This window comes from Phlebotomus argentipes, unplaced genomic scaffold, assembly GCF_947086385.1.
Source record: "Phlebotomus argentipes unplaced genomic scaffold, Phlebotomus argentipes genome assembly contig_15, whole genome shotgun sequence".
In the NCBI taxonomy this organism is placed as follows: Eukaryota; Metazoa; Arthropoda; class Insecta; order Diptera; family Psychodidae; genus Phlebotomus; species Phlebotomus argentipes.
Window position 1 is genome coordinate 10,926,494 of NW_026776181.1, and position 26,941 is coordinate 10,953,434.

At 41.3% G+C, this 26,941-nt stretch overlaps 4 protein-coding genes across 20 annotated transcripts in view; 1 reads left to right on the plus strand and 3 right to left on the minus strand.

The window, feature by feature from the left end:
- The window catches only part of LOC132262732 (serine/threonine-protein kinase tousled-like 2), a 45,915-nt gene extending 33,544 nt beyond the window's left edge, over nucleotides 1–12,371 (minus strand). The window contains exons 1-3 of one of the 15 annotated variants that reach the window (XM_059762136.1): nucleotides 11,495–12,371; nucleotides 11,028–11,088; nucleotides 8,806–8,891 (exon numbers count right to left, since the gene is read on the minus strand). In XM_059762136.1, coding sequence (XP_059618119.1) covers nucleotides 8,806–8,891; nucleotides 11,028–11,058 — 117 coding nt within the window. In that variant the 5' untranslated portion in view covers nucleotides 11,059–11,088; nucleotides 11,495–12,371. Of the gene's footprint in view, nucleotides 1–513; nucleotides 705–1,007; nucleotides 1,609–2,831; nucleotides 2,850–4,243; nucleotides 4,262–4,678; nucleotides 4,698–6,068; nucleotides 6,137–8,805; nucleotides 8,892–11,027; nucleotides 11,089–11,494 lie in introns of those variants that run through there. The other 14 variants (XM_059762084.1, XM_059762095.1, XM_059762118.1 and 11 more) reach the window with 14 other exon arrangements.
- Nucleotides 12,372–12,855: 484 nt separating this feature from the next.
- On the minus strand, nucleotides 12,856–22,652 carry LOC132263330 (uncharacterized). 3 transcript variants are annotated; one of them, XM_059763038.1, is made up of 5 exons: nucleotides 22,538–22,652; nucleotides 18,131–19,230; nucleotides 17,781–18,033; nucleotides 17,443–17,705; nucleotides 12,856–16,789 (listed from the first exon to the last, which is right to left on the minus strand). In XM_059763038.1, exons 2-5 carry the CDS (start codon nucleotides 18,878–18,880, stop codon nucleotides 16,787–16,789), a joined length of 1,269 nt encoding a protein of 422 aa, XP_059619021.1. In that variant the 5' UTR covers nucleotides 18,881–19,230; nucleotides 22,538–22,652; the 3' UTR covers nucleotides 12,856–16,786. The 3 variants fall into 3 exon arrangements, with proteins under 3 accessions (XP_059619021.1, XP_059619022.1, XP_059619023.1); XM_059763039.1 differs by lacking the exon at nucleotides 22,538–22,652 and adding an exon at nucleotides 21,936–22,515; XM_059763040.1 differs by lacking the exon at nucleotides 22,538–22,652 and adding an exon at nucleotides 19,459–19,714.
- Nucleotides 22,653–22,728: 76 nt separating this feature from the next.
- LOC132263329 (GPI transamidase component PIG-T) lies at nucleotides 22,729–24,774 on the plus strand. The gene is made up of 2 exons (XM_059763037.1): nucleotides 22,729–22,935; nucleotides 23,012–24,774. Exons 1-2 carry the CDS (start codon nucleotides 22,755–22,757, stop codon nucleotides 24,586–24,588), a joined length of 1,758 nt encoding a protein of 585 aa, XP_059619020.1. The 5' UTR covers nucleotides 22,729–22,754; the 3' UTR covers nucleotides 24,589–24,774.
- Nucleotides 24,586–26,924, minus strand: LOC132263328 (uncharacterized). Its single transcript, XM_059763036.1, has 3 exons — nucleotides 26,532–26,924; nucleotides 24,895–26,470; nucleotides 24,586–24,742 (listed from the first exon to the last, which is right to left on the minus strand). Exons 1-2 carry the CDS (start codon nucleotides 26,805–26,807, stop codon nucleotides 24,923–24,925), a joined length of 1,824 nt encoding a protein of 607 aa, XP_059619019.1. The 5' UTR covers nucleotides 26,808–26,924; the 3' UTR covers nucleotides 24,586–24,742; nucleotides 24,895–24,922.
- Between the last annotated feature and the right edge of the window lie 17 nt (nucleotides 26,925–26,941).

Below are 26,941 nucleotides of genomic sequence, written 5' to 3' on the forward strand. Positions count from 1 at the left end.
TGATTATTAGAGTAGAAACCGGAGAGGCGGACATTAAGAAGTTTTATTTACTTCATTTACACATTGAATTTTGATCTTTGATCCTTTTCATGACTATGTCATATCGTAATCTGAGTCAGATCAATGCTATGAAGGCTGAGTAATGAGTGAAAACTTCATTTTCTCTCCATGAGTTGAAATACACCCTTCGCATTAAATTTTAATTTATTTGTTAAAAGTATGCTTCGAAGATTGGATGAATTCAAATTATCTTATCTCAGTAATGCCACAAAATTTTGCCCATTTAAAAATGACTGTAGATTACATTACAGTGACTTCCACTGTACGACTGATAAGACCAATAAGACAGTGTAATATTTAATGTGAATATTAATGGAAAATTTTTTTTGCGCTCTCCACATAATCATATTGGGTAAGAAATTGCGCGACAGATATGAGAATATCTTGAAAAAAGCACGGTGTTGAGAAAAAGATCACGTTAAATACAAAGCCCACACACACACACACACAAACCAGCTGAATTAGAATTATATCCACATCGCGACGAGAGAAGAGACTGAGTTATCATGAGAAAAGAAGATAGTGATACATTAATATAAGCTCCTCTTTTTTAAAATTCCTACAATTTACATTTTTCCATACTATATAGAGAGGTATATTTATAGAGTGCGCGCGATTCTCTTGTCCAACATAGCAACTATAATGAAAAGCTAGTAGTAGAAGAAGCACGAATATGAAGAAAACAACAGAGAGAATAAAGTTGGAAAAAAGAGGAACGACGAGAGAGTTAAATACCGTTTTTGATGTGTGTAAAACGATCAACAAATGTACTATATTTTTTTCTCCAATCCACATATATATGTATATATATATATATGTATATCTACAAGACTATTTTCCCATGTATTGGTTCTCAATAGAATGTATGTATAAAATTTGTAAAGCGAGAAAGAATGAGAGAGGCGCACAATTGAGCAAAAGAGTGTATATAGGACTTGAACACCGACCGACCGAAAAGGTCATGGATTCGTGGCACCATCTATTTGTTGGTTGAGAAAATGAATATGGCGACAAATTACTCCTGAAGCACACACTCTTGGCACATTTCTTCCATCATCACCACCATTTTCTCTCGCACGCACCGTTCAATTAATTTGAAAATTGATTGCACCACTCACAATTTACACTCCACACCATATCGAAGCGTAGCTTCAACTCCGAAGCGGATCGTGCAGTGTGGGGAAAAAATACTAATGAAAATCAATACCTAAGTCATATTTCATGGATGAAGGTGTGACGACACTTGGAGAATACCACGTCATTTGGCCTGATACTGAAAGTCAGTTAGTTGAACTTGGGTCACCCCGAACTGTGAATGTCAACTGATGTATCCCGGTGGGACATAGTCAACAGGATTACATGCCAGTCACTTTTGCACTGACGACTAGCACTTCACTGGCACAATCAACCCCTTTGTCGCGACTGCACCGCAGTGGAAAAAACACGGAAAAAGCCAGAGTGTGTGGAAAATTGTTTTACTTTCGCGTCCACAGTCTTCACCCCCTGTTTGTTGTATTAATAATTGGAGAATATCGGTTGAATTCACACAACACCATTTCGATTTGGTATAACACGACAGCATGACTAAAATAACTAAAAATATTGATCCGAATGTCGGAGGAGAGAGAGAACAGCAGATTATGCCTCTTGCTTTTGCCCACTCTTCATCGTCTTTTTATTTAGCCTCTTCCTCTCCACTTCATCACCTCTCATGCCATCTCACTCGCCAACCATCCGACATTATATACGCTATCTAACTCCCATGCTATATGCATATATATATCAACATAGTCTCCTATAGCACGTTTGAGTAAATTCTCTCGGCACAAAACTTGAATTGTACTCCAACCACGGTGGGTTTCGATGGTGGTGAAATGATGACGGTGTACTTTGCACTGCTCAGCCAAAAGAGAGCGACTGCGAGGAAGCATAGCTATTTTTTTGTTCACTTAATATGATTGAGAGCGCAAGAGTGAGAAAGATATGGACAAACACTGTGCCAAAAGAAAAAAAAATGAGAATTCACCTACTCTCTAGCCTAATGAAATAGCATCACAGTGTAATTTAGCAAAGATGCAGCAGTTATCAAGAGAAAAATACCATCCTAAACACATCCTGCAAATTTACTTCACTTTCCTATGTTCCTTGCGACACGACACATCAACTTACAGTCCGGGTCGAAACCCACCCTGTTTTCCCCTCATTTTCTCTCTCAGTCAGGGATTCACTGTATGAAAGCAACACACCAGGATACACTATCATCATCTAATGCCATCATTGGAATTCTACCCAAAAAGAGGGGTGGATCAACCCAAAAACATTTGCATAACTTCCCTCAAGAAAGCATGTGTTCACAGAGCACTGTCGATATACTTTCTGGCGCAACAAGATGTTTGGAATACAATTATCTCTATATATACACCGAAATATCCAAATTATCATAACTACTTGAGTACACGAATTATACTCGAACAATGAGGATGAATTTGCAAAATGCACCTGGTTCAGAAAAGTAGAGAAGTAAGTTGTGTGCAGCAGTGGCGTAGCGAAGGGTTCTGTACGCTACTGTGCAAAAATATTTATAGGCTAGGACATCACGCTAACCGAGATTTAGAAACACAACCTTAAGCGAAAATCTCCTAGGAAACTACTTTTCAAAGCACAGAATCGAGAATTTGTCTGTCAGTCCAATATCAATCTACAGAGGTATTAAATCCTACAATTTATAGTTAATATGTCATCCAACTTCATCAAGAACAATATTATTTCACCTCCAGCTGCTTTCAAACTTATGTCACATCAACTAACCTTGAACTAACCTATCAATAAGTTAAAGTTTTATGTGCTTAAGCTGTGAAACAAGAGTGCTTCAGAGGAATTTCGGCGAATCAACATTTCACCCTCTTAGCTGGTGATAAACTGCGGAAATGCCCCTAGGGAGTGAAATTGATAAACCCCCCTCGTTCTTGATGCCTCTGCTCTTGGTCTCTCGTTGCGATTGCGATTGTGTCAAACAGTTATGGCTGACATTTCAGGGAGTTTTCCCACCCCGGCCAAACCTTCGCCAGATAGGATGCCAATGGCGAGGGACCGCACGGAAGACTGGGAAGCGGGAAGAGTTGCGGGGTTGTGTATATGTGTACATAATCATTTGAATTTTCACTTGTATACAAACTCACGGGATGCCCAACTTTTCTTTATCCTCCTTTCGCAGACTCCCTGTGCTCGCTAACAGTGTGTGCGCCAGCGATTGTGTGTGTGTGTGTGTGTGCATGGGAAAGTCGGGAAAACAAGATACGTATACATTTGGTGAAAATGCGCGATCGATTTGGTATGAGGTTTTCCTCTCTCTCACTTTTCTCACCATCTCTCTCGTTGAAATGCTGTGTTGCTTCAATGAAACCGACACTATAATACCAAATCCCCGGAAATTAGATGGGCGGCGCCTCTCCATCTTTAAATTTTCACCATCCGGGTGCTTTTTTAGGAAAAACTCCACATCAAGAGCGCACATTTTTCGCGATCCACCGTGGATAACAAATGATTTTTGCATGGTTGAAGAGCCAAAGCACAGGAAATTGAATGATATTTTTTGGGGGATTGATGTGCACAGAAGCTTTGTGAAGGGTCGAAAAGTAGCTGAAGAGAGGCTTTAATCAGTTTATGCAAATCACTATAAGAGGAAAATCACCTACTTAGTGTTGGGATTACCGTGACACATTTTCCTCTTGAAAATCACACTTAAGACTCATTTAGTCACTTCCACCTCGTCTTCAAAATCTCACTCTCCCACCCGAAAGCACCGCGTTTAACAGAATTAAGCGCTATTGGCCTTTTTGCTTCTCCGGTCGATACATAGTCGAGAGAACGTCACTGGGGAAAATGTGGGTGGTAAATATATGTGTAGGTTGATGGTCTTTTACCAATCGTGTTGCGATAAAGGGAAGTCATCCACTCTCTGTCTCTCTGTATCCAGCCAAAGATGGCAACAGCTTTTCCATGCCTACCCACATGGGAAAATTGAGTGAGGAGTAGATAGGGAAAAATTTCCCTTTTATCACTCAATCCGTTTGCCTTGGACTCCTCTCCCGGGAGCAAATATCCATGTACAACCATTATCATCATCATTTCCTTGGAAATATACTCTATCGTCATCAATCTCCCGTCCTAACCTCCTTATTACCTTCATCTGCCGTCACAAATCTGCCTGTGCAAGAACCACACATACACACACTTTTTCCACAATGCCGAAGAGGGGGTTAACGTCAAATGACATAGAAACCGAGAGGAAGTGCGGAAAATCACAGAGTTTTTCCTCTCAACACACACTCCATTCCACATATATAAACTATGGCATTACTACATGTGTATGGATGGGAAAAGCTGCAGATTTCAAGGAAAAAATCCGAAGAGAGAGGGAGAATTGCGCGAAAAGTATACACGGAGGAAAATCGATTTTCTTTGATAGCAAAGCGCACACATAAAGGCCCGCAGGAGCAGCAGCAGTAGGTACTTCATTTAATATTCAAGAGCTCTGGAAATTCTCTCCCCAAACACACACATACACACAGAAAATCACACCATATAGTCAAATTTGCCCACCCACCCCTTCAAATACCCTGCCTCTCCCTCGGGCCACCCCTTTCTAGCCCTCTATCCATCTCGCTTTGATGTCACTCCGAGGAAAAAAATCAACTAACATCGCTGTGCTGTCGCCAAAACACCCACACCTCTCTTTCACTCTCTGTAACCCTGGGCATCCCCTTCTGAGTGTTCTCCACTCTTTTGGATGGCACGGTGTACACCTACTGTGCGTTGCCAGGGTGAGAGTATCACCCACATTTTGCTCCCCATTCGCTACGCTCCTTCCACGCTTCTCTCTCCCATCGCTTCGCATATGCTCTTGTCCAGAAAAACCGTCCGCATTAAAATCCACAGACACATAAACACCCACGCGCGCACCACCCACCTAATTCTGTGGGAAAAACTGGCTTGAAAGTGGCCATTATTTAAGCATTGTTATTAATAGGTGATTCCTGGGCTAAAATTAGCCATCCCGAAAATGCCAATTTTCATTGAAGATCACAGTAAATGTTCCACTCTCTCACGACTAATATTAAAAGTAACCATTTGCTCATCATCATCGTCAACCATCGATAAATATTTAGACATTTCATCCGCCCACTCTTGGCCACCCAAAAACCCCTCATTTTTCCAGGGGGTGTAGAGAGAATATTCCACGCACGTTGTTTGCATTAAATCTACATGTGGAATGAGACATAGAAAGGAGAAGAAAAAAGTGCTTGGACTACGCCCAAAATGTCCTTCGAGATTTCATACTATCGCGCTTTACTGCTCACTTCACTCGAAAATCTCCCATGAAACTTGTGATACATTCAGTAATTGTGCTGTGAAACCTTGGAGAAGAGACTTTTTTGATCTTCTCTACAGAGCGCGGAAAATTAAAGAAGATAGAGAAATGAGCATTTAACAAGCAGGTTGAAAAAATAATACAATATCAATGTGCAATACAATGATGCATGCAAAGTTTAGCCCTTTCACGACTTCAGTACATTGCTTGATATTCGCCTAAACAGTTTATGATTATTTGGAAATATAAAAAAGGTTAAATCCAATGTTATCTGACTATCTCAAGAGTTTCATATAGAAAGAATCATTGAGTGATAGAAGATAAAGAATACAGCTCATGACGTACTAGTATGGCGTCACTGAATATACTAAATACATTCTAGCTACTTCTAAAAGAGTCTAAATACTTTAGAATCTTTCTCAGCTCATATTCTCAAGCAATTTTCAAATCTATAGGGGAGCCTTTAGCACATTTTCTTTGTTCCTAGAGTCCCTCACATTCGATATCATTGTGAATTGACTAATCTTTCTCTGCGCCCCTGAAACCAAGAGAAATTCCACAAAAATTCACTTTACGACCACATTGAGTGACTAATACGAAAAATATAGAATCACATGATGAATAATTTCGTACGTACATTGAAAGATCGTTGAAATTTTTGCGATTGCTGTCGTGTCGAGGAAAATTCCTATAGCATGGCACTTGCTCTAAATTTTCCATGGAATTTCTCTCTCTATCTATATTTCTCCTGCCGAAAAACGTCATCCACCATTTTGTATGGCGAGGCCATAAGAAAATAAACTTCTCATTAGTGTGCATTTATTATTAGATACCCCAGTGCATTGTACACCTCTTCACCAAGAAAGAGATCCACAAAAATTGGCTTTTCAGCCCAGCGAAAAGAAAACTAACTGGCTCTCAAGAGGGAAAAAAGAGAGAGAAAAGGCAACATATATTGCGTGACTTTCTTACCTCTGAATTGTAATTATACACCTCAAAAAAAAAAAAAACAATAACGACGAAGCAAACGCTTCATTTTGAAAAGAGAGAGAGAGAGAGAGAGAAAGAGAAGACGGCAATACATCCGATTAAATTAATAATTTATAACTGACGTATTATTTTATGTATGTAAGCTTCGTATATCGCTGTTCTTCAACTGTATAGTTGCCATCATTCGTGGGTCATCATTGGGAAGCTTTTAAGTGAGATTGCACTGTTAAAAAACTCTTTTAAATAAAACTGCACCACACCTTTTCATCAAAATCACATAATCAATTCTTCTTCTCGCAGCTTCAGACGCTTCTTCGTCACTTAACCACGCGAATATAGCAATCGTTTGAGGCACATAATTTGAATTTTATCTCCTACTTGGACGGATCGGGTCGAAATACATATTCTACCTTCACAAATCCATGAGATTTTGCCGTATTAATTTGAGACAATTTTATGTGTTGGCTGTTCTCTTTTTTTACCGTCTTCCAAAACCAAAGAGCCCAAAAGAAAAACGCAAATTCGCGCAAAGGAGAAAACAACGCGAAAGATGATGGATAATTATTTGCGATGGTGTGCGTATGAGAGACAAATGGGGAAAAAATAAGGTGAAAAAACTGACAACTATATATTCAAGTTCACCTTGTGAGAATTGACTGTACTTCAAAAGCTTCGCCTCTATCGAAGCCACTAAATGCTCTTCAAATTCAATCATCTTATCGATTTTCTTCCAACATTCTCGAAACTCCCTGATAAAAATACTTTGGCATTTTTTCCCCAATACCATCGAATTTCTTCAAAATTTCCATATGCCATCAAAATATCCGTGAAACGATTCTTTTACCAAAGTTATTTTTCTTCTTCTGATCTTCGCCCCTCTTCTTTACACAACATCATCTTCGTCTCCTATTTCTTCTTCTCTCTCTAAAACATCAAAATTACCGAGTGGTTTATTCAGGTTTCTTCTTTTTTCCTCCATTCATCTCTTTGTGCCTGTTCACTCGTTGTCTTTTTTCTCTCTTTATACACATTATGAAAAAAATTACACACAGTTTGTGTACAATTTATTGCAATGGCCTAAACAGCCAACTTGCTGCCAATACGAACACTTCACCACCATATAAAATGCCACGTCAATGTACAGTTTTTTTCATCTTCTTTCGCATTTCAAACATCACATCACAAATATATTAATATACATTTCAGCTTGAACACACAAGATTGAGTTGTTTGCCTCACTTGAGAGAGAGAGCGAGAGAGAGAGAAAGAGATGATGAGAAAATTACATGAAAATCGCGCACACCAGAGTTGCACCATAACTCTAATCGATAAGATAATTTCTATCTCATTCGCTATAAAAATTTCAAATGCAGAGGCAAAAAATGTCTACATAGTTGATAATCTTGCATTGTTGTTGAAATAAAATTTCAATATATAGAAATAGACCCAATTTAAATGTTTCAATTTTCTTCAAATTCACGATGTTTATAATGCGGTTTTTATCTGATAATAAAAAACTAACTTGACTGTCAGTAGAGAAAACAATTCATGGGCAAAGATGCATTAATTTAATCGCGAGATTAAGAAATTCTGATAAGTTACGATGTAAATTACTAAATTTTCGGAAACGTCAAGGGTTAACTTGGCAAGATAATACTGTTCTGTTCAACAATATAATTCTGTGAGATCATCTCCAGTCTCAATGCAAATACAATATTCTCATTGAGGCGACACTTGAGTAGGAATATTGGACAATCATTGAAAATTATTTCGAGAAATCTACGCTGTGTGAATTGTTTTGCTCGCCATAACGTTTCCATAGTCATTTTGTCGTACACACAGAGAGAGGAAAACAGATTCACTCCTCTTCGCCACTAAATATTCACAATTGTATTTCTACTTGAGGGTCGTTGCTAATCATTGGCAACTCAACAAACACTTACACACCCATTTTCATAGCTATAGAGAGTTGAATTTATAAAAATACTTCAAATAATTCACTCCTTAACAATACGAAAATGACTTATTTGCACTCGAAGAAAAATTTACTTCATTGCAGAACAACAAATGACCATCGATTTAAGTATCTTTATGTTGATAGACGATTGGTTTGGGGGTCAAAAATAGACTATCACGGTTTCACATTTCTCTATCGGCGCCCAACAAATATTTTCCCCTCTTTTCTAAAGGTGATTTCCACTCTTTTATATATCGATAAGACGAGTGAAACTGATTCTCTTTGGGCTCAAAAGAAATCGATAACGCCTGAAACTCTCTTTTTCCGTGCCCCATTTTCAATTTTCCCTGCTCTTCAGCGAACAATATCAATGAAATGGATGGGAAAAATCAGTTTTCTAGATTTTGGATATAGAACAAAAACTCACCCGAGCGCCGAGAAAGCGAGCTTCGAGTAATTCCTGCTTTCGGGGGTCCAATGCGGCCTGGAAATGTTCCATTTTCACCGCAGCACCTGTCCAAATAATTATAAGAGACACTTTTGTAATCATAAAAACCATTATCACTTCCGAGTGAATAAAAGAATTTCTAATCTTCCTGCCATAGCATTTCTCTCCTTATCATAAATCGCACTCTAGTGACGCGCACACAAAGTGAATGGAAATATTCCACACGGCAAAAATATTCGTCGAAAACTTTATTAGTCTCTCTTCTGTCGAAGAATTAGCGCAGCAAGTAATAAAAGAAAAAAAAAGAATAAGGTGAAGAGCGAGTGAAATAAATCCGCGTAATTTATAAAAATTTTCCACTACATTGGTAAAATATTGTAATCAAAAGCCAAGCACGTTCATCTCTCTCCAGCCCACAATGAGTTCCTTCTATAAATTCTATTCTGTCTCACTTTTTGACAGTCCCTCTCGCGCGTCGTCACACCGCAAACGCCTCAAGTATGCTCTTGCTCTAAAAATAGCCACTCCGATTGTGTGATTTTAATCAATTAAATGATAATTGTAGCACCATTTAATCGTACTGAAAAACACACTGATTAAATTCTCGCCTCACATTAAGCCTTGTTTTCCCTGCAGCTTTCAGCCGAAACCATCAACAATCTCATCGAAATCACAAAAAGCGCAAAAATGTGCATATCACATGAATTAATATCCGTTAATTTAACAATAAAAATTTTGTGAATAAAATACATTTCAGCAAACACACCAATTTGTTATTTATTCCCCATTCAACACACGTCACAATTTACTTCATTCGCACTGACACACGATGTGTGTGGCTTTTCGCGTGTGTTTCTGATGGTGTGTGACATGTAAATGGGTGTCAGTTAAAAAAGATAATTAGTTATTTGTGTATTTGGTATTTTATTATCAAATTTTGCAAACATATTTGTGTTTTTCTGTTCACACCAACACAAGCATTGATACTCAATCTGTCTCTCGCGCAAATGCACACACAATCCCTCCTTACATCCAAGAGAGCCACTTCGTGAGATACCCAGCAATTTAATGGCGAATTACACACTCAATTCTCAGTGTGAGAGGAAAAAGCCTTGCTGTATTCGTTAAATTAAATACTAGAAAATTACCATCATTCTCTCCTTCTTGGCTCTCTCATTATTATCTAGATGCTCAATTTCTATGTATTAAAAAGCTGAGCAGAGAGAGGGAGAGAGAGAGAGCGAAACATAGAGTGAACGATAGAAATATTGCGGGATTTAATCTCACGAGAGCACTTCGCTATGTTAAGGCACAAAATATGTGACATGCAATTCTCACGAAAATTCACCATGTTTGACGTGGATAAACTTCTCCCAAATGCCAAGACGTAATCATTTCAAGATGACTTATGACAAAGAGACAAAACACATAGCAATAAAATACACCAGATTTATAAGGATGGCTTTTCAAAAGAATTTCACACATTTGCAGTTAATCCACTGAACGATCAACTGAAAAAAGTCACTCCTTAAGCCCAAATCCATGAACCCGATTTCAAATTGCGATATTAGGTTATAAAAAATGCTGATAAAAGCATATGCGTAGTTAAACTTATCATGGAGTTGGGATTTGTAGCTAATTCAATTTGAAGCTGTATCTTAAATAGAGGACACTCCCTACGTTAGCCGTAGATTCTTTTACACTCTGTGTTCTTTTTACTATTATTGTTTAAACCATTTTTATAAGAGTACACAAGGTTTCTGGACAACCAATTTTCATCATTAATAAAGAAGATCCTCCGTGACTTTGAGAATCCTTCTTAGTTTTGGCAGCTGAACACTTTTTTCTACACTGCTTAACTGACTTTCTGCACGAGTTCTACTTTTGCTATTTATTTCGAATGAACCAGAATTATTTTCCGGGTAAACAATGACTAAATTTGTTGTCTCATTGATGTTTCTACAAATTTTTAACATGTGTGTTTATCGATAGAACCCTTTTCTAGAAATTTGTATTAGTGGGACACAAATGCGGCCATAATTCCCATTGGCTTTTCCGTAAATCTTATTCAAATTCTACCGATGTCTATCTACGAAGGAGAAGAAAGTTTACAAGTCTTGATTATCCCTGCAAGATCTGGAATTTTCTAAATATTTGCTCTGGTCTCGGGTGCTTAGGATTCAATCTGAAAGCCAACTCACCTCCACCGGAATAACGTCGTCGATCAGTCATCCCTCAGGCTCCAATGCAGCCCCATTTGATCTGTGGACAAACCGAAGAAGACGCGTTAAAGTCATTCATCTGGTGACAAATTTTGTCACCTTTGAGACACTTTTCCTCTTCCCGAGGAAATCTACAAATAGACCCAAAATGTGGGACTCTCTCATCGTGTCTGGCGTGAAAATTTCGAGACAATTCCGGAGTGGAATTTATCGATTGTATGTCGCCGTGTTAACAAAGACTTTTCTTGCCATCTTCGCACTTGCAGAAACTTCTGTCGCTGCCTTCGTTTTTGCCTCTCTTCTCGCGCCTCAAATACTTCTCAAGGCTGAAGACAGAGATGTTGCTCGTGTGCACGATATCTGAGGAGAGGGCAGAGATTTCCACCCGGGCAACACCCACAATTGTCTCGAACTTTTCAGGGGAATTGACTGGGAAAATCACTCACTTTCAACAGAATGGCTGAACAGCGTCCGGAAAATTGATGAGATTCTCCTGATGACTCTCTCCGCACACAAACTGACCACTCTTCGTCACTCTCAAGCACTCAAAGGAGTCTTTTTCACTTTGGAAATCAATTTTGAGCTATTGCCACAGGAAAAGTGTCTCTAAAGCACACGCGAGTTTTCCAAGCGAATTTCACTGGAACGGAACATCCGCAGAAGATGGAGGACTGCTCGATGGCTGACAAAGAGGTCGCCCGATGAAATTGACGGAATTGATGTCCGGAAAGATGCCAGAGAAAGAAGAAGAGTCTCTCAAGCAATGGACAGGAGAAAAGATGGCGGCCGCGAAGCGAAATTGCTCAAAGCGCCTCAAGAATATGAGGCATTTTGCGGCTTCGCCGAGGTAACAAATCACTTGTGCGGATTATTGACTGCCCAGAAGGTTTCCCACTGCTTCTTCAGATGACTTTCCCGAGATCTCTTTCACTTCTTGTCCACCGAAATATCCAGAGATGAGTTTTCCGTCACTGCCGTGATAATATCAATTTACGCTTCAATTGGCGTACGGATGGCGATCGTGAGTATGGCTAATTCACTTGGAAAAATGGGTGAAAAGTGTGTTCATTCACAAAAACGTCGCATCCATCTTTCTTCGCGCACGAAAACAACTCGTCTATGCTGCACAAGTCCAATTTTCGGGGCGCTTCTTCACACTATTTCCACCTAAAGGCTCACCTCTGCCACACTTTTTCACACCTCAGATGTCCAATGCAGCTTCCACAATACTTTTTGCACCACTTTTGCAAGTGTTTCATTGGTTTTTCGTAGTTTTCCTCACAACAAACACTCCGCTGTGTTTCCACCACTTGACAGAATTCCTGACTTCGCTGAAGTTTTCACCATTGCGGTGTTTTTCACCCTCACTCGCACCATTAGTACATCATAGATAAATTTATATGATTTACCGTGGAATTCTGATGCACAAGTAAATTCGAATATTTAGGAAAATTCTTAGTTTCCGACGAAGTTTGGTACATTTTTACATCCTATGTGTAGGAAAAGCAGTTTTTGCATTGAATTTCTTGTTGGTAAAATCTTCAGTTGATCACCACATTTGACAGCTTAATTTTCACCACGCCGTTGCAGAACGTTCCTACCAGAGGTCGTCACACACAGGTAGTCTTTTTGAATTCGTCAGAGTAAAACGAACGATTTCAGAAAAAAATTATTATTTTTCATATTTCTCATTTAAAAACTAAAAAGATAAAACATTTACAGTACATTGTTATTTGTTATCTCCCCATTATATTCCTAGTAATTGTTGACATTGTTGATTAATAGAAATATACAAATTCTCGCCAAATTTCATAGTCAAGAACTTTTATTAGAATTCTTGGTGTTTTCTTTCCTCTTTTTTTCAATACCTATAAAATTATATTCACTTTGATTTTTCATCATCCAATCTTCAAGAAGAAAATTGCTCTCATACACAAGGCCTAATTCATATAATTCAATTTATTTCCATCCTTTCTTTGTCTATCAACAAGTTATTCACGTTTGTTTTCCTTTTTTCATTTGTAAATTACTTCTTTTCCTCACTGAAAAAACACACCTTGCTGGAAAATAGGTAATGTTCGTTATCGTAATTGAAGTAGAAATATTTTAGGCGATATTTACGCGATTAATACAAAGTAAATAACATTATTCCGATTAATTTGATCATGTTTTTTTTCCACAAATTACTCTTTTTGCTTCAATATTTAATATTACTTTCACGAAATTTGTGAGAATAGTAACTTAAATAAATCGGGCTAATTGAAAGAAAAGATTTACAGAGTTAGAACACGTACATTCACATGCAGATTATCTCATCTTCTTTTCTTTCAATATCCTTAAACTACTTAATTTTATTTGGTTTTGATGCTTTTGTGTAATTCATCTGCTATGTTTTCTCTCCTTTTCTTTACATTTAAAAGTCATTTACTTGCTTCAGCACTTATTTGGAAACATTTTATTTTTTCTTTTAGATTTTCTCGTTTTGTTTTTATAAAATATTCATCAGTCAATTCACAGGCTTTTTCACCAGTTTTTCCTCCACTATCTTCATTATAATTCCCATTTGTCGTATAGTTTTATTTTCCACCCCAGACAGAATCCTTAAAATCCTACTCTCATTTTATAACTAATTGCACGATCGTTTGCTTCAAAATTCTTTTCTCGTCGTGATTCATAAACAGTCACCATTCTTTTGAAAGTGAAAACAAAAAAAATAAACGAAATAACTGATAATAAAAATGCCTTTCGTTTAATCTTTGATAATACAAATTGTAGCATCATAAACACTTCCCTCGCTATTCCTTATACTTTACGTACATTTATATTTATTTATTGGTACTTTTGAATGGGTAGATTTTCCTCCTCTCTTTCGTTTCATCTCATTTACGAGTTTCCGTTAAGTGATGCAATAATAAATAAATAATATTGCTACAAGAGTCGCACATTTGTTCACTAATCATGTTTTTTTAACTGGAGGCATTCAATAAACACACTTGAGCAGAAATAAAACTCATTCACGAAGTCTACCAAAGATCTTAAGAGTTACGCACAAATTCTAGTTAAATTTTTTAAACTGGCTGGCGTATTTTAAGTAATAAATTAAAAATAAATAGTTAACACTAAATTATCGGGAATTTATCTACAGGAATCTTAACACAGAGATGAGCAGTGGACAAATTATTTTATTATTTATTTCCATTACTTCTGATTCCTCATTTTTCTTTAATAAATTTACTATCTTTAAATTTTTGCTGCTTTTACTTATTTCAAACTAGAAATTCTCACTTTTTGCATATAAATTTTAGGCGTGTTTCAATTTTGACACCAATTTTGTGTCTAACTCAACTGCTAATCTCTGTCTTAATATATGTTCCTTTTCTCTCTATTTGAGGAGACTGTGAGGACACATTAAGTAATAAGTATGTAGTGTAAATCTAGGCAAAATCAGTTCATTGTATGTAAAACTGTCAAGTTTTTAACAGTTCGCCTGTGCGCACATGAAAGTCTCCAACAGTGTTCGTAGAGTTTTGTCATGGGGAAAATGCACCTATAGTAGTATAAGAAAAACTGTCCGTCAACTCTTCATTTCTTCAATTGACAGGGAATTTTTTTTTCACAATAAAAAAAATCATTGTTCAGTGAATTAATGGATCCTGGAGACTTGATGAATTGCGCTGGAATGAATCAAATTTCTGCCATGTCGAATCACCTCCACATTTGCTTTTTGGGATCACTGATTTCATCAATATTTTCCTTACTTAATATCAATCGTGAGAGGTTTTGCTTTAAATTCATAATCCTAACACATCACGCTTTAAAATATTCTTTTCTTGATAATATATCTTCTATGGTTATCCTTACTAATTCTCTTACACTTCTCAATAAATTATGGTTTTTTCTCTTCTTCCACTTAAACTAACTTTTCCCTCACTTTCTTACGCATCTTCAGATGCTAAACTTTCTTATTTCTACTCTTCATATTCTTGTCATTACTATCAATTGGCACTAGATCGTACAATTTATCATCATTACCACTTTGTGTCTGTGTGTGTGTGTGTGTGTAGAAAAAAGTGTTAAATGTTTAAGGTATATTCTGGTAGTGTGGAAAAATGTTAAAGTTCAAGAGTGAATGATGATAAAACCTTATTCAGAAATTACTTCAAGTCTTTGGTCTTCAATTTCTGTGTTTGAAAGAGAACAAATGAAAAGAAATGTGCGTGATAAAGAATGATTTTGTGAGGAATATCATTTGGATAAAATATATATATTTACGAAAATGCGTAGAAAATAATTTCAAAGTGATTTAACATGTATATTTCCTTGGTCCTCAAAATGATAACCGTAATATAATTGAATGAAATAAGAAAATAAACGTTAAGATATGATTGATTTACGATATGAGCATAAATATGAGAAAGGTGTATTCATGAAATGTTGTGATTTACTTTTCAACAAAGATTTCCTCATAGATTTTTCGTGTCTGTTTTGTTATTTCAAAGGGAAGAAGTCAGAGTGAAGACAATAGTAGAAAATATCGTAGCAACACTTTAAGATCTCTTTTCTATAACAATTCCTCATAATTCCTTCCTCTTCTTCGTCATTGTTAAAAGCACTTTATGAATTCGCTTTAATTATTACTAAACATTTTCTATTCCACCATTATTTTTCCTTATTTGTCCTTTTTTTTTTTCAAAGTAAATCTTTATATATTTCCAAGTATATTTCTTTCTTTGTATCTTGTGTTTGTGTTGGTTGAAATACTCGCAACAGAGATGCAATGATTAACACATCTTTTCCTCCACTTCTCGCCCAATTTTTCTCACTCCCTCACATCTTTTCACCTCTTCTTATTGAATTATTTAGTGATTCTTCATTTCTATTTATAAAACATCGCTTTACATTTATTACTTATTCATTAATTCCTTCATATTTCATTCTTCAATGCATGAAAAGGAAATAAATTCAGCTGAAATTGTGACTAATCACAAAGATTCACTCACAATACAATCACTTTTTTTCTCTCTCTTAAGTGTGGCAAAGGAAAAAGAACGGAATAGAAAGACAAGAGTTGATGATGAACGAAAAGCAACAATAAATATTCATTTTTCTACATCTTCTCTTCTAACATTTTCTCTGCGCAATGTTTGGCCCAAAATGAAAGAACACAAAATGTCATTTCATTTCTTTTTACACAAACGTTCATTTACTTTTCTCTTCATGGACTTTTCTCCAATGTAGATTTTCCCCCTTATTGTGTCGATAATATCATAAAGCATGAATTTAAATAATGAAGTTTACACTAGAATAATTAGCAATGTTCTTCAGATACACCTTATTACACAATAATTCATGTTACTCTATCATCTTTATCATTTTTCTCGTGTTTTCTTCTCTCTTTTCCCGCACGATTCGGAGAAGATTGTATGCATTAATGTTGCTCAATATTTGACTTCTTTCCAACATGAATTCTAATAAAAACATGTTTGCAATTCACACAAAATTGCTCTGCATTGCATTAAAATGTCTCACCTCGCATCTCTTTTGCTCTCTTACACAAATTCCTTATCATCTCCCTCCTCATCGAGATATTTCAGCAGTTTTGTTTCTCACTAACATTTAGGAAAAGTCATTGGAACAGCAAACGGTGGATTGATTTACAAGAAACAAAGACAATTTCTCTCTCTCTCTCTTTCCCCTCTCAAAATGGATTCTTCTCGTGGCGAAGCACAGTTGTTGTCTTACTGCAAAGAGAAAAAATGATGGATGCAATAGATTAATTTAATGAGATAAAGAAAATATTCGCAATTAATTTAACAATCAATGTACAATGCCAATTAAATACACTCGATTTTCTCCATTATCATATTATATGTACAAACGAAATTGCTATAAATTATATAGCAAACAGATATCGCAATTGCTTCATCAATTCTTATTCCAAATACTATTTGATTACACATGGAAATTACGGTGCATAATTTCATAGCAAATCGCTTTCTTACTAAACGGGATTTACAAAAAAAACACTACGATTAACTTTGTTGTCCTAAATGATGTGAATTCTTTTCAAAATTAGTATTTTCCATCATCACATTAAAATAGAAGTTCAATTGATCAGTCAAAAGCAAGGAACTGTAATTATTGGAAAGATTTACAAACTCAGTCAAACTGTAAATTCAATTAATATGATGATTTTTTCCAAAAATCTACAAAAGAAACAGGAAGATTAGACTGCAAGGCCATTGACCTGCGAGTATTTCTCAAACATCAGACTATGTTGATATACTTGTTTGATTACGCGTAGGACATAAAAGACATTCAGAGCCTACGAAGAGTTAAATTATACTGATAAAAAACAAATTTGCAGTACTTTTCTGTCTATAGAAACACTCACATCATATTCCTCCGCATCGGAGACGTACATAATGTTGTCCGTGGGATCATTGGCAGTCCTCCCGAAGGGCCTCTTCATCTTCTTCCGTCGCTTCGCGGAATGTTGGTCCATTGATTCTTCGCACGCCTCACTCAAAGGCTCAGCTGTGGTTGTTGTTGTTGTTGTTGTTGTTGTGGGATCAATCGGCACTCTCGCCTTCCGGAACTCATACACCAGCGGGAAAATATGCTCTATGGCCGCCTGAACATTCGCTACACTTCCAGCTTTGGTGGGAAAATAATGCGAAAAAAGACGATTATAAACTCCTCGTCAAGAGAGCACAGATGACTTCATCATACCAGTGACAGTGATGCTTCCTGTTGAAAAGATCTTCAGTGTTGCTTTAGGTGTTTTGAGCTTATACGTGACGCCAGGATGGAGTTCAGGCTCATAACTCGCCTCTTTCCTGTACTTCTCCGAAAAATTGACAATTTTTATGCCCCACGGCATGCTGCACGTGCCCAACACGTTCACCACGCGAAAATTGCTGAACCTAACATTAAAACCTAATTTCTGAAGGCATCTAGCATAGCGTCTCGCTGCAATCTTCGCCTAGTGAATTAAGGGGAAAATCCAACATCAGTCACTTTTAAGCACTTTCTATTGAGAAAGTGGGTTTTTCTTCTTCTTCTTCTTCTTCTCCTCTCACCTGATCCTCAGATGTGGAACCCGTGCATGTGATCTTCCCAGACGACCAAATAGACGCTGTCGTGTAGGGACGTCTGAGTTTCATCGTCACCATTCCATTCTCCCGCCTGAATTCCACATTAAAACCATTCAGAGCGATTTCGCGCAAATTCAGATGACACCTAACACTAAATGAACACACAACATTATTAATAACTATGTCAACTTCAGGCTCAGCCTCCTCCTCGGCCATTGCTGTTGGCTCCTTCACGCCATTGGCACTCTCGCAGTCGTCCGGCTTGCTCTCCGCCACGTGATCCATGTCGTCGTCCTCCTCAATGATGTCCTGCTCTGCGTGTCCCTCCGCGCCGCCATTGGCCAGGCTGTCCGGCGAGATTATCACGATATTAGACTCCGCAGGTGTCATGATGCTTTGGCTTAGCGCTTGCTGGTGCGGATGGTTCAATATGCTACTGCTATTGACCACCTGATAAGCTGTTGGCGGGGTAAAGTTCGTGTAGTTGTTGTATTGGATGAAATTGGTGAACTGCTGCTGGTGATACGACTGCGTGGACACCGACTGCTCCTGAACCATCTGACCGCCGCCCTGCGTTGCCGGCATGTTGACCAGCTCATGGGGTAACAGTACGGACGTTGTGGCCGTACCAGAAGCCCCAGTGGCACCATTTCCACCCCCATTCGCCAATGTTTTCATGCAGCTCTTTTGCTGCAGCAGCGTAGCCATTCCACTCTCGCCACCCAGGCTAAACATTAAAGAATGAGGGTCCCTTTCGCGGAAGCGACCGCCTTTGCACACACACACACACACGCACAATCCCTTCGATTTCCGGTGATTCTCTTGACCTCAAAAACACTCTCTATATTCTGTCGACTGTTGTGTCTCTCTTTTTGACTTTGCCTATTGATTCATTCACTGAACACGTCACTCTCCTTCACCTCTTGGTCATAGTATTTCTTCCCTCCACTTCACTTCAGCTCTCCACACACTTCTCTTCCCTCAAAGCAGCAGTCAGAATTTCAGTCAGTTCTGGCCACCAACATAAAGCACTCTCTAGGATCTTACACTTCTCTGTCCTTATCAGCAAAGTACTGCGGATGAATCTGAAAGAAGAAAAATCACCAGTCAATAACAACTAAGAGCACGTGATAAGCATCCCCGCTGCTTAGCTTATGTAAATTTGAGCTTTTGATTGGAAGCTTAACTTGAGTATACAAAATGTGAAGTTCTATCAATCCCTTTTCCCCTCAGAATACGGGTTCTTCTACACTCAGTTTTTTTTAGCGCGATCACAAGTAAAGCATAAACAAAATAATCTTTTTTTTTTTCACCGATAAAAATCTCTTCTCAATTCCAAACTCCAACTAAACATTTTCTAATGGGAAATTCTTGGAAATCAACTGAACTCTCTCCCGCCATGTAATCAACTCTCCTCCGCACTTATCATCTTCTCCGCCATCGGCACAAGTTATTCCTCTGAATAGCTGATAAGATTCCCCAGCTGAGGTCACACAATACAGTCAATCTCTTCGTGTGCCACCCCGATAAGATAATTCACATGCAACAACCCATGTATTACGTTGTCAATGACGGTCACATGCGGAAGAGCGAAAAAAACGGAGCGGAGCACAAATCCATGTATAACCGAAACAGCAGTTCAACTTCCATCACAAGACATACGCGGGAGTCACGCAGATTGTATATCATCTGACTCACAGCCTTTGTTCCTGACCGAACACCTCTTGAAAAAAAATATAGTCACACTCTCACGCGTCTTTGTCTCTCTCTCGCTCTCCTAATTAGCTCTCTGTCACAAGGATAAAGCAACTCTTCAAATCATCGTAACTTGCAAATTTCGATGCAAATTATGATGACGATTATTTCATCTTTTAAAAGCCATAACATTATCTTTGAACATCTCAGAACGTGTTTACTGAAAACATGGCAATTTCCACGAAAAACAACCACACACATTTGGAGCCCTTCAGCAAACTTATCATTAGGTTAATGCCCACTGCAAACATGATAATAAAACTCTTATCACCACATTTTTTCCATTCATGGTCAGATCTGTGAGCTCGATAGGCAACTAGGAATGTCGTTTGCCATTTTTTTCCTGACATTTCGGTATGATTTTAGGGTTTAATGACCCACAAAGGGTTCTCAACGGGGAACTTTAGAATTTAATGGTTCCAATTATTACAGTTATTATTCAAGGTGTAATTACATGAACAAATAATGTAATACAATTTTTCGTATTACAATCACATTGTGTCGCATTGTCTTGTCTCAATTTCAAGCAAAGGACATTGATAAACACGCGCTCTCCTTAATTTACGCAAAATTTGACTTCTTTGGAGGAAATTCACAAGAAATTCCCTAAGACATTCCTTATTAGGTCAGAAAGAAAGTATTCTCTAATTTTCTTCGCCTGAGTTGTGATTATAAAATTCGAGCATACAAAAATGTTCGCCTCAAACAGAGTCAATCCTCTGTATTATGATACACTATGTATGCGCCTCACATTTGTCGCAGAAGGTAAATTGGCTGAAAACGCATTTAGTGTGTTGACACTGAAAAATAGTCAAAATAAGCCACAAACATATCTTCCATAAGTACATTCACATGTGCGACACCAAAACGGCAAGACTTCTGAGTGATTCTTTGTCTATATAATCCCGCAGTGATCGCTAAAAGTGTTTCACAATTACATTCCCAAATGAAATTGTGATAAAAATACAACTCGCTCAGTCGGAGACACCGTAAAACACTTCGCCAAAGAGCAATTATGCTCAGCTCCGGAGGTCAAGTGTCGAGAGGGTGCTGACTTTTTTTCTGGAAGACACACGCAACGTGGGAATAAGATTGGGGAGACTCGTGATGATGCAATTTCTCTGGATTTTGATCCACAACGAAAATAGATGCTCACACACACAGACTTTGTGGAGATTGCGCAGAAATTACACAATTTGGTGAAAGAAAGACTTTTGCGGGACGAAATCAACAATTGCGAGGACATTTGACATGGGCGTAGCTTGAGAATTTGACTGTTCGCAATTGTGATCATTGGCATATTCGGTGGATTAGCCAATGCTTCAGAGCTACAGTGAGAGAGGCAAAAGTGCTTTTCCTTCTTTCAAACGTCCTAAATGAGTATCCCTGACGGCTGCTTTTGCAATTTTAGGTTGAGAATCTAATAAAATAAAAGCAATTGTAAAGCAATAACTTTTTGGCCTTGACGTGAACCCCACTAAAACTTCTGCCTTGATTACACCACTGAGCCACCGAGGGCTCAGTCCCCTTCGGCCCCTACTTCCCTGCGCCCTTGTCTGACTGACGAGAGGAGATAAAAAATCGATTGTGCACTGCACCATGCAGACGAGAGGTAATCTGAGAGTGGATGCGATTCCTGGAAAGATCTCGAAGCGAGATTGTGTCGAATGCTGAGTCAGGAAGCCTCTTCGCGGGGCTGCAGGGGCTCAAGGAACGGCGGGAAAGCGTGAAGACAGCGGAAAAGCAACGACTCTGCACATGGTTGAGGGACTGAGATGAAGACCGTCGCCGTTGCTCGGGCCGCGAGAGCGAGAGAGAGACTCTCGCGAGAGCGCGCCCGTGGCCAGACGAAGGCGCCACGAGATGCGGACGAGCTGAAGAGAGGCAGAGCCAGTGTCCGTGAAGCAGTCACCCAGCGATAATGTTGGCGTACATGAAAATACCACCCAGATGATACCGAGAGAGAGACTCTTTTTTCAAGCAGGCCCAAATTAATTATTGTCACGAAAATGCGCGAGTGTGAATGAGAAATTACCACATTGCCACCCATTCGTCAGTGCTTCGCCCGATATTCCCCAGGTCCCCAACACACCGACACTGTGGGTGTGAGTGGGGCAGAGGCGTTAAAATTGCAGGCGAAATTTCCGGGCAAGGTCTTTGGGTGCTCTTTTCCGTTCCATTTCCCAATCAATCGACGCAATGGGCGCAATTTCACGCGCTCGAGGCTTTTCCTCAGCAACCCTCCAAAGAGAGGAAGCCAACAGTCATCCATACACTCTCAAAACAGGAATCCATCCGGGAATTCCCTCTCGTGAGACCTGAAGAGAGAGAGATTGTCTCTGAGCCAAACGGGAAGCAAACTTCCGCTCAATTGTCCCAATTAGTCTCCTCTTCCCGTCCCTCCGGACTACTTTCACACTCCCTTGGCGCCCACAACGGAGCCACCGAAGGCGTCTGGATGGACTCTGAGGGCGCCCAAGTGTGTGATTCATGCTCCAAGTCCTCATGAGACACAGAAAAATTCCCCCACAGTGAGGCACACAATGAGACGACATTGAAAACACCCCAAAATCCTCATCCCACCCTCAGTCCCCCATCACTACTCTACGTGTGACACTCCACGGTAGCTGTACTTACACTTTTTGGTGTGATTTTCATGAGATTTCCACTATTTCTAGGTGATTTTTAAACCAAAATAATTACGGATGACACAACGACGGCGGCCATCTTTTCTCCGCTTTTGCGAAATGTCACTTTGATGTTGGGACAATGTGAAGGCCGCTGAGAGTTTCCGCAAGAGGCGCTGCGCGACGCCGGGGCGAGAATTTCCCGACTCCCGACTCATTTCCGAGAAATGGAGCAAAGAATGATGTTTTGGTTTGTGCTCCTCCTCCTATTTTCCGTTAAATTGGCGCTCGGAGTGGGATATCAGGACGAATTCCACGAGGAACTCTTCGTCAAGCCTCTGCCCAGTGGACATATCAACACATTCTTCCAATTCACCACCAAATGGCACTACAGCGATAAGGGAGATCGTGAGTGATTGCTAGTGACAATCATTAAAAATTTTCCTTATCAACTTATTAATCAACTCCTCATCTTTCTTCACAGTTCATCACACTCACCTGGCTCCACGATCCCTGGCTGAAATCTTCCACGTGTATAGCCTGCGGGAGTTGCATGTGAGCCTCACGAATGTCCTGTGGAGATATGAGAGTTGGGGTTATCCGGTTGTTGAAGCGGGTCCGGGTGCTGAAGTTTGGGCTTGGTTTGATGCACAGAATGACCAGAATACTCCACAGAGAATTGATGAACAGTGGAGGAATCTGGTGGCCACGCTATCAGGATTGCTCTGTGCCTCACTTGGATTTATTGACGATACCAATACTGTTCAGCCTCATTTCACCATCAGACCACAGTTCTACTCCTCACTGCCGGTGAATTCCAGTTTTGTGCGATACTCAACGCTGCCGCATGAGGTTGTGTGCACGGAGAACTTGACGCCGTGGAAGAAACTCCTTCCTTGTGGCCACAAAGAGGGATTCTTGTCTCTGCTGAACTCTCATCACATACACGTGACGAATTACCATTCTTTGGGCATTCACGTGAGGCAGCTAAGCTCAGCGAGAAGCCCAAGAAAGACGCTGGAGATCAAGCAGACAGTGAACTTAGTGTACGATCAGATTGTCTTGGGTGGCAAGGATTGGTCGGTGAGAAAACTCTTTGGTCAGGGCTTGAGCGGATCATGTCCGTTGGCTGAATCCAGCAAAATTTACCTCGATATGACTCATTGCGGCCATTTGGACTTCTCTCCGCCTCCAGAAAACACTGTCACGTCCAAGAGAGGCGGCATTGAGACGACTTTCGCCGTCTATGACATCAAAAAAGAGATTCCCGGGCGAATGTTCAACTTGGCGGCTGTCCGGCGAGAAGAAGCCAAGCCTTCAGTGACCCTGGCATCGCCTCCGCCGCTCTACGCAAAGCGATACATTCTGGGCGTTGGTCAGGAGCGCGGCAGGATTGTCACGAAAATCGTTAACACACACTGGGCAGAGTTGAATGTGATTGTGCAGGAGAATATTCCCTGGTTCGTTCCCATCTATCTGCACACACTCACACTGAAACTGGCGAATGGCCAAGTGATCCGTCCAGCAACCATAAAGTACATTCCTGGTCGGCAGAGACAGCGTGCTTATCACCTGGAAGTGGCTTTCCGTCTGCCGGCACGATCAACAGTCGAAATGTCCATCCACTTCGACTACATCTTCCTCAAGTGGCAGGAATACCCGCCAGACGCCAATCACGGACACTACTTGGGCTCAGCGATCGTGGCTGCGCAACTTCCCATTGCCAGGAATTTCACGGCAGTCCCTGTGGACGGATCTCTCTTCGCCGACAGCTTCAACGCCTCGCGGCCCGGCTACTACGTCCAGATCCGCACTGAATCCCTCCTTCTGACGCTGCCCACCCCCGACTTCAGTATGCCATATAACGTCATTTGCCTGGCCTGCACTGTTGTGGCTCTGGCTTTTGGCCCCATCCACAACATGTCCACCAAGAGGATCGTAATCTTACCCAAAGAAGCACCCAAGAGCCTCCTGGCCACGCTGCGCCAAAAGCTGGGGTTCGCCGCCAAGGCGAAAGGGCAACAGGAGACTGATAGCCAAAGTCATGAGAAGAGTGAATAAAAGCTCGCTTGAGCACATTGAGATACATTATTACAATCTACAGTACAGTTATTGTATAATTGAGATACACTGGAGAGACTCTCCGTGGCGAAAACATCTCTGCACAATCAAGTCCATAGCGAGAGAGTTGAATTCAAGTTCCTCTGCAATCAAGCTGCGAAGAGAATAAAGATATGGACAAAGTTATGAATTAGTTTATTTCTGTGTTGTTAAAGCACTAAATTTCAACAGAAATCGAATGCGTTTATCCCACCAATTAGTTTTCATACTTTGTGGCTTGGCTTAAGATCTTAATGTTTGACATACCTGCTCCGCAAGCAATACTGTTCGGGATTTATTGTGGCGGTTGGTAGCCGTATCCGTAGGCGCCCTGGGGCCCAGGCGGTGGCATCTGACCCGCCGGACGTTGGTACTGGTACCCCTGGGGTCCTGGGTACTGTCCTTGCGGCATGGGTGTTGGCGGATAAGCCTGTTGGTGATATCCGTGTGGCGGATATTGACCCGGAGCGCCGGTGGGCCCAGCATAGGGCTGAGCGCCCGGCGGGGGCGCGTAGGGCTGCGATACAGGCGGCTGGTAAGCCCCCGTCGGCGCCGGTGAAGATGAAGTGCTAGGCGGTGCCTGGGAGTATGTTGTCTGCGGCACGGAAGAAGGAGGCGACGAGTAGGGCTGATTGGGTGGCGTTCCCGACACTGGCGGCGGCGGGTACGTCTGCTGACTCGGTGGCGCCGCGATGGGGCCTGGATGAGTCGTCGGCGGAGCGGCTCCGTTAGAGTTCGGCGAGGGCGTTTGACCAGGACTCGGCTGGTTGGTATAGTTCGCGCCAGGAGCCGGCGGGGCTCCTGACGGCGGTGCAGCGGATTGCGGCGGAGGTCCTTGGTTCGCGGTCGCGGCCTGAGGATGGCCCATGGGTGGCTGAGGCGCCGGATATCCCGCTGGCGGCTGGTACTGCTGCTGAGGAGGATAGCTCTGCTGTCCCGGCGCCGGCGGATAGGCGCCCTGAGCCGGGGCACCAGGCTGTCCGTAGGAGTTCGCACTCGGGCTCTGAGCCCCATAGCCTGAGTAGGCGCCCATCGGGGGCGGCGGACCGCTGGACGCGGGCGGAGGATACTGGCCAGGAGGTGCCTGCGACACAGGAGGCCCATACAGGGGCTGCTGCTGCCCAGACGGCTGACTATTGGGCGGCGGAGGGTAACCTCCAGGGCCCGCCTGGTGCTGAGAAGTGCTGTGATAGGCGCTCACTGGCGGAGGAGCCCCGGCGGAGGTGACAGTTGGCGGCATGGCGCCGTGATGATATCCTCCCGGCGCTCCCGTGTTGGGTGGATAGTTCTGCCCAGGCGGAGCGTAGGACATGGGTCCAGGATAGCCCTGGGCAGGATAGGGTTGCCCTTGAGGCGGATATCCAGGATAATGCGCGTGCTGCTGATATGCTCCAGCTCGTGGATACGCTTGTGGGGGCGGCGGCTGCTGCTGTGGCTGCTGCGTCTGACCCTGGGGCTGAGTTTGCGCCTGGGGTTGCGGAGGAGCACCCGGGCGAGTCTGCTGTTGAGTCGTTGGAGGCTGCTGGGGTGGCGGCTGCTGCGCTTGAGCATTCTGCTGCTGTTGAGGCGCCTGTTGAGCTCCACTCGGGGGCGCTGGCGGATGATGCCCTTGCTGCTGCACCTGCTGTCCTTGCTGAGCCTGCGGCTGTGGCCCAGGAGGCGGAATTTGCGCTCCAGGTGGTGGAGCTGCGCTGTAATTCGGCCCTGGCTGACTCGGCGGCTGATTGGCTTCAACTGCATGTCCGGGAGCTGGAATAGGGCCACCAATTGAAGGTGGTGCATTTGCTGGTGGCACTGGATGCATTCCCGGACCAGGTGGAAGAGACTGTAAGATGTGCGGTGGCTGAAAAAACGACAAATCTATGAATTCTCGAGACCTATGTGAAACACCGATGGAAAATTACCGGAAGAATCTGAGGTATATTCTGAGTAGAATCCGCCAAATTGGCGAGGTACACGAGATTCCTGTGTAACACCTGCTGATAGGACATGCACTCCTGGTGCTTTCCCTCGTTCTGGCACGCCTGAATACTCTGGATGAGGCTGCAATTTTCATCAAGAATCTTCTGAATGGCCGCCGTGCTTGGCGGCTGCGGCTGCACCACGCGGTTCGGGGCGCCCGGTGGGCCTCTCTGCGGTGGCGGAGGCTGCTGCTGCTGTTGCGTGTACATTGCAGACATCTTGACAACACACCTAATTCACCGTAACACACAGAAACTAGTTAACATGTAAAATACCAAATAAAATTCCCAAATTCACACAACAAAGTGTCAACCAGGCGACGCCGTGAACACTTTCACAGTAATTCCACAGA